This window comes from Trachypithecus francoisi, unplaced genomic scaffold (assembly GCF_009764315.1).
Source record: "Trachypithecus francoisi isolate TF-2019V2 unplaced genomic scaffold, Tfra_2.0 Lachesis_group14, whole genome shotgun sequence".
NCBI lineage: Eukaryota > Metazoa > Chordata > Mammalia > Primates > Cercopithecidae > Trachypithecus > Trachypithecus francoisi.
The window spans coordinates 18,035,124-18,042,947 of NW_022681459.1; the positions used below are offsets into that span (position 1 = coordinate 18,035,124).

The 7,824-nt window shown below is 39.3% G+C and overlaps 1 protein-coding gene across 1 annotated transcript; it reads right to left on the bottom strand.

The window, feature by feature from the left end:
* Positions 1–6,662: 6,662 nt before the first annotated feature.
* Positions 6,663–7,414, bottom strand: LOC117095681 (keratin-associated protein 7-1). The gene has a single exon (XM_033232287.1). It carries the CDS (start codon positions 7,321–7,323, stop codon positions 7,060–7,062), a length of 264 nt encoding a protein of 87 aa, XP_033088178.1. The 5' UTR covers positions 7,324–7,414; the 3' UTR covers positions 6,663–7,059.
* Between the last annotated feature and the right edge of the window lie 410 nt (positions 7,415–7,824).

Sequence of the window (7,824 nt, forward strand, 5' to 3'; positions counted from 1 at the left end):
TTTGAACTTCTGACCTCCAGAACTATACAAGAATAAATTTGTTTTGAACTTCTGACCTCCAGAACTATACAAGAATAAATTTGTGCTATTTTAAGCCACTAAATTTGTGGTAATTTGTGACAGTGGCAGTGGGAAACTAATACAGTATGCAATGTAGAAGAGACCTCTGCCTCCTTCGATCTTCTGGAAAATCATCTAATTCAAGTCCAAATCCCATAACGAACCCCTCCTCACACCCTCTTAGTGAGATATCTTGCAGTTTCTCATGTTTTGTGATCTCCACTGTGGCAACAAGTTAATAAGCCTAACTTGTTTGGCTATCGGTGTATTTCTGGTGGTCTTGGTTAGCGGACTTCAACAGTGCAGTGTGAACAATATGACATCAAAGTAAACAAAGATAAGACTTTTCAACTGGGAAAGGAAAGCACCCTGGGGTGGAGGAAGATCTTTTGAAGGATCTATAGGAGTTCACTAGATTGAAGAGTGCAGAAGGGAACAAAAACCTGTGATAGTCCCCACTGCAGGGGAAAAGGAAGCATGTTAAGGAGAAGTAGGAAATAAGGCTAGAAAAATTGGTAGATGTGAGCCTCTACTTGATCATTGTCCTGGAAGATGTAAGAAATAAATAAAAAAGTCACCAAAGAGTTTGCAGAAAGAGCTACATAATTAAACTTGTGTTTTGAGAGATTATTGTGCCTGCTGCATGGAAGATGGATTGGAGACAGCCTGGCAGAATGGATAAGTAGCTGGGCTAGTAACCCAGGCAGGAAATGATGCGGGTGTGAACTGAGGTAGAAATATCAGGAATGAAGTCCTGAAAGGATTTCTTAGAGGCAGTGAGAAGGGAAAATCTAAGGACTTGGTATCAAGATGAAGAATAGAGCCTAATAATTATTGAAATCTTTTTGGAAAGCTTGTGAAAATTCTAGAGAATCTTGATAAAATCAGTGATATAGTTTGGCTCTGTGTCCCCACCCAAATCTCATGTTGAATTGTAATCCCAGATATTGGAAGTGGGGCCTGGTGGGAGGTGATTGGATCACGAAGGTGGTTTCTAATGACTTAGCACCATCCTCCTAGTGCTGTCTTATGACACAGTCCTCAGGAGTTTCAGAGTTGTTTAAAAGCGTGTAGCGCCTTCCACTTTTCCTCTTCCTCCTGCTCTAGCCATGTAGGATGTGACTGCTTCCCCTTGGCCTTCCACCATGATTGTAAGTTTCCTGAGGCCTCCCCAGCCATGCTTCCTATACCACCTATGGAACCATGAGCCAATTGAACCTCCTTGCTTTATAAATTACTCAATCTCAGGTAGTTCTTTATAGCAATGTGAGAATGGACAAATACAATTAATTAAGGTCAAATTGGCAAACATATAATTAATGTTCTGCCACTGTTATCAGTGGCAGGACAATGGGCATGGAAGGAATCAGAGATGTCAGCTTGATGCTCTGGAACTAATACAGTACGCAATCTAGAAGAGACTCCGCTTCCTTTAATCTTCTCCAAAATTAGCTAATTCAAGCCCAAATCCTGTAACAAACCCTCCTCACACTGTCTTACTGAGATATCTTGCTGTTTCTCCTGTTGTGAGGTCTCTGTTGTGGTAACAAGTTAATAAACCCAACTTTGTTTGTCTGCAGGAGTATTCCTGGTGGTCTTGGTTGGCAGACTTCAACAGTGCAGTGTGAGAATATGATATAGGCCGGGCGCGGTGGCTCAAGCCTGTAATCCCAGCACTTTGGGAGGCCGAGATGGGCGGATCACGAGGTCAGGAGATCGAGACCATCCTGGCTAACCAGGTGAAACCCCGTCTCTACTAAAAAATACAAAAAAAAAAAAAAAAAAAAACTAGCCAGGCAAGGTGGCAGGCGCCTGTAGTCCCAGCTACTCGGGAGGCTGAGGCAGGAGAATGGCATAAACCCGGGAGGCAGAGCTTGCAGTGAGCTGAGATCCGGCCACTGCACTCCAGCCCGGGCGACAGAGCGAGACTCCGTCTCAAAAAAAAAAAAAAAAAAAAAAAAAAAGAGAATATGATATAATAGTAAACAGAGATGGGACTTTTAAACTGGAACAAAGAAAGCTTCTTGTTCAAGCTTCACCTTTCTCACCTGTTGAACATTTGCCCACTCAGGCAAATTACTTAGTCTCTGTCAATTTCCTCATGATATTGATCTCCCAAGATAGTTGTCAGAATTAAATAAAATTCTAGGGATGTATTTTTTAACTCACTATGTAAACACAAGGTATAATTATTAATGGCATAAGAAGTATTCAGCAGGGATATTTCTAGAGAAGAGCTCTATAATTTGGAAAGTGATGTATAGTTTGTTTAAAGTGGAGGAATGGATTTGGAGTCAGACCCTCCTTACTTATGTTAGTGCTTTACTTCACAAATGAATGATACAGCTTGAAACAAATTATTTAACTTTTGAAATTTGGCTTCTTCAATAATAGGTGGATAATAAAATCTACCACTAAAAATTATTATGCAAATAGTGAAATTGTCTGTTATTGTATCTGTCACATTGTTGCTGCAAGAGAAGGCAAGTTGTTGTTGTAACTTGTTAATCCCTTCTTGGCCCTCTTTAAGGAATATATAGTTTTTAGGTGCAAGATGTCAGTTACCCAACAGATTTCGCCCTCCTTCTTCGGCAGAAGCCATTAAATTATAGTAAGGGAGTGAAAGAGTGGAAACCAACAATGAACAGAGAATTGTAAGGATAACGTCAACTGAAGAAAAGTTAACTACATTTCTGGAAGTTGCAAAGGAGATGAAGGAAAATCACAAAGAGAAGCCATAGCAGAAATTGTGACAAGAGGGGGCTAAAGGAAGGAGTGAGCCTTCAAACTCCCAGAGAGAACTGAGACTCACAACACTCAGAATAAATGACAGGATTAAGGCTAAAACAGAGGAAAGGTGGTATGAAATCTAGTTGAAGAACGGGGGTACTGAGGCCACTGGTGTAGTCACTTGGTCAGCACAAAGGACCTTTACACTCTGGCATTTGAAGACCTCCCTCCTAACAAAAGGTCAGCCTCTCTCTTACCATAAGCAAATTTTGCCCCTCAATGAATTCTGTTCCCACACACAGAGTCCAGCACAGCTTCTGAGTGAGTCATTCTAAAATCAGGGAGGACAATTAACAGTCATAGCAGTGATTGTCATAGCATATGATATGCAGCAATAACAGCACAGCAGTGAGCTCCTTTAGCACCCATATCTTACTTTTCTTTTTTTTTTGTTTGTTTGAGATGGAGTCTCACTGTGTTGCCAGGCTGGAGTACAGTGGCGTCATCTCAGCTCACTGCAAACTCCACCTTCCAGGTTCGAGCACTTCTCCTGCCTCAGCTTCCCGAGTAGCTGGGATTACAGGTGCCCGCCACCGTGTCTGGCTAATTTTTGTATTTTTAGTAGAGACAGGGTTTCACCATATTGGCCAGGATGGTCTTAATCTCTTGATCTAGTGATCCGACCCCCTCAGCCTCTCAAAGTGCTGGGATTACAGGCGTGAGCCACTGTAACCAGCCCTTAGCCTTTCTTTCTTTCTTTCTTTCTTTCTTTTTTTTTTTGAGATGGACTCTCGTTCTGTCGCCCAGGCTGGAGTGCAGTGGTGCGATCTTGGCTCACTGCAAGCTCTGCCTCCCGGGTTCCCACCATTCTCCTGCCTCAGCCTTCTGAGTAGCTGGGACTACAGGTGACCGCCACCACACCCGGCTAATTTTTTGTATTTTTAGTAGAGACGGGTTTCACCATGTTAGCCAGGATGATCTCGATCTCCTGACCTCGTGATCTGCCCGCCTCGGCCTCCCAAAGTGCTGGGATTACAGGCATGAGCCACCGCGCCCGGCCGCCCAGCCCTTACTTTCTAAATACGAGTCTGCATTTAAAAAACTGAGAGCTCCTGGGAGAAATCCCTGATTCTATGATTAGAGCAGAAAAGTTCAAGATGAGTCAGACAGGAATATCTTGTTGAGCCAGAAAGAAAGAAAATGATCAAATAATGATGGGGGACACTTTCAGAGGATATCGAAGCCAGAACGAAGGTATTCCCACTGTCCAAATCCCAGGCACTTTGAAGATCAAAATAAATATTATTGGATTATTATACATTGAGTAAAATAAGAATCCATGAACCCATACTGATATAAGCATTGGCACATATAAGTAAACAAACAAAAAAACAGTAAGTGGGGAAAAGAGAAAGTTCTTTCTTACAGTAGAATGCCAACTAATAAATGTAAAGTGATTTATTAATGTAAAATTAGAAATTTGTGGATGAATCATAAAATTGACAAGTAAAAACTTGATAAGAAATAAGATCTTTACATAGTGTCAAAATATCAACTCACAAATTAATTATTAGTTACGAAGGGCAAAGAGCAACTTTACAGTAAAGAAACTTGAAAGATGCAACTTTCCCCAAGTGATCAAAGTTACTGTCAACCAAATCTACATGAACCAACATAACGTGCCTCCTGATAAGATGTGCTGAGAAGGATAAAGCATCACTTCTATGACATTTCCACCAAAAGCGCATGATATAAATCTATTCATGAGGAACGTCAAACCCAAATCAAGATACATTCTGTGAAATGAAATGACTACCTGCATTCTTCATATTGGTTGAGGTCAAGAAAGGCAGAGAGAAGGTGAGGTACTGGTCCACATTAAAGAAGACTAAAGAGACATACATAATCCTGGATTGGCTCCCGAAGTAGGGGGGAGAAAAGTACAAAGGACATTAGTGAGATAAGTGATTAAATTTGAGTATGCACTTTGGGTTAGAGAATAGTATTATATTAATATTAAATATTTAATTTGTATAGTTATATTGTCTTTGTTCTTAAGACAAATGGTATGATACCCGCCACCTATTCTGAGTGGCTATCCAGACAGATAGATAGATACATAGATACATACGTAGATAGACAGATGATAGATAGATAGATAGATACACACACACTGTACATATACATTATATAACATATATACTATATGTAATAATACATTCAATGGAAGAAAAATGTAAATCTGAGAATACAGGACTTTTTTGCTCTATTACAGCAAATTTTTCATAGGTTTGAAATTTTTTAAAATAAAAATTAGTTAACAAAATACGAAACAATTATGGTCTTAAAATAGAAAATAAATGTTAGTCATAAAGATAGAATCTAAAGTCTCATGGTTGGTAGAGATCTCAAATCACCTATCCAGTACTCAGCACCCCTGGAATCTCTCCACCAACAGATCATCCTACCTATGTATTGGAGCCTTGCCGGTGATCACCTATTTCATCTTTAAATACCCCTATTCTTTTTCCCATTTGCACAGCCATTTCCATCTTGATATGTAACTCTTACTCCCTCTCATGGTCATGTTTACATACCGAAGCTTCCCTTCTATGCAAGCCTATGCAATACATACTTCATATGTATACATGGCTTTTATCACAGACTGTCTCCATTTTGGGTCATGGGAAGCAAATGAGAAAGGAATATCTATCTGTCTTTGGATAGTCATTTACAGCGCATTGATTGACATAAAATAGGAGACTATTAAAAGCCATTTAAATATTGAATAAAGTGTATTTAATTCTTAAGGGCAATGATTGTGTTTTAGTTATCTCTAAGATTTGTGTCCCCAAATCTTAAGCCAATGCTGTGCTATACTATGTGATGAGTACCTCTTGAATGAATAAATCTCGAAGATAGTCAGCTTCTCAGATCATAAGCACCACTTCTTAGGTGTTTTTACAACTGCAAAACTCTTAACATAGTGGCCACAGTCCAATAATACTTGATGCGTGAATAAATGAACTTTACATTGAACAATACAATATTTTGCATCCATAAAGCAGAGAATTAACAAGTAAAGTCAATGAACAATTAATCGAGCACCTTCTCTCAGGCAGAGGTGCAATAAATACATGATATGTGAATGAATGAGTTTTAATTCAAACATAAAGTATTTTGCTTCAATAAAGCAGAGATTTTTCAGTAAGCAAGACAGGGAGCATTTTCTAAGTGTAGACCACATACCATTTCAAGTGCTTTTGATGGCAACTATTATTTCAAAGAACAAACACTTCATTTGTAGTACCAGTTATATGTATAATCAGAGGTGAAGAAAGTGGAGAAAATAAAACCCATCTATCAAAAAGGATAAAAAATAATATGTGATTTTAGTTGTTGGCTTCCCTTTATTGATCAAATCTTAGGAACTCTTAAAGATAGAGTTTCATAACTAAGTCTATTTAGTTCCAATTCTTCCAACGACCTGAGGGGTTCACATTTCCCCAGAGCTGAGTTCTATAAACAGTAGGAAAGGAGAAATGAATCAAAATGGAATCGTGTCACTGAGGAAAAGAGAAAAGAAAACATGTTTTAGCATTCAACAGTTAAGAAATATTCCTGTTTTATAATCAGCTTTGAGAAATGCCAACAATTGCAGTATATATGGGTTAAATGTGGGACATTTCCAGGGAGTTTTTTAAATTGAAATATCAATATGAAAATTAAAAATGGTTAGGCATCACCCTATCCTGGCTATATAGTCTGAAATCAGAATAAAATCTGGTTAAAGTCAACCATTACAGGTTTAAACTGATTGATGAATTCAAGCACATAAAAGCAAAGTAAAATAAATAACCAGAACAAAAATATTTATGCTGAAGGAAATAGATTTATTAGGAGACTAACAGAAAATCCCCTTCCTACCCACACCGAATTTGTAATACATTAATGTTGATGTAGAAGCTAATAATACATGAGCAGAGCAATCATGAGAGGCAAACTACTTGTTTCACTGCTAAAATTCAAGTATGACCCAAAAAATGCATCTTGCTTCCTTTGTTTGTAGATGAGTATCTGTTCAGCACCTGAGTCCTGGGTGACTTGTCCAACAGCATCAAAGACAAAGACCACAGCAAGAAGTCAGCAAGAAGATGGAAGATGTATCACCCAAGCACATGGGAATGTAGGAAGACAGTCATTGCTCTTCAGGTTGTTCTGTGCAGAGAATTAATTGAGAGTCCTGTAGTCACTGGAGCCATTGGTCCATCAGTAGGTACTGTAGCTAAAGCCAGAGCCAAAGCCCAATGGCCTATAGGAGCTACCACCATAGCATCCGCCCAGGTTGTTGATGTTGCTACCATCAAAGCTGTAGCCCAGGGAGCTGTAGCCATTGCATCCACAGCCATAGTTCAGGGGAGAGCCCAGAGGCACAACACAGTTCAAGGGGGTGGCTCTGAAGGTCCTGTGGAAGTTGGTCCCATAGCTAGGGTACCCTGGGAAGTAGCTTCCACAGCAGAAGTAACGAGTCATGGTGGCAGCAGTTGAGAAGGATTTAGATGGATTGTGAAGGGTAAGTTACCCAAGTGTGAATGAAGGTCTCTTCCCACACAGGGCTTTTTATACCTCAAGCTGGTGGGCACAACACATCTGTCTAAACATCTTCCCACTAATTTGCATAGGTAATATCTTTCTTTTCTAATAAAATGCTTATAAGGAATGCACAGACTCATTGCCCACATTTTTGTTGGCTTTTCTCTGTACTATTTTAAAGCCAGTGACCATACTTGACACGCAATCGAATTCTTTTCATCAGAGTCCCATAGTTTAACTACTGTTCTTGATTGCATCATGTGAGACTCTTTAAATCCTCTGATTATAAACTCTTCCCAACTGACATAGCTAGACTAAAAAAGCTTTGGCAAGAATGCAAACACTTCAAGCCAAGACAAAGCCATATATTGAGGTCTTTTCAACATTATTTTGAAACATCAAACTGAAATTCCATAACCTCTTGAAATTCACCCATGTGCC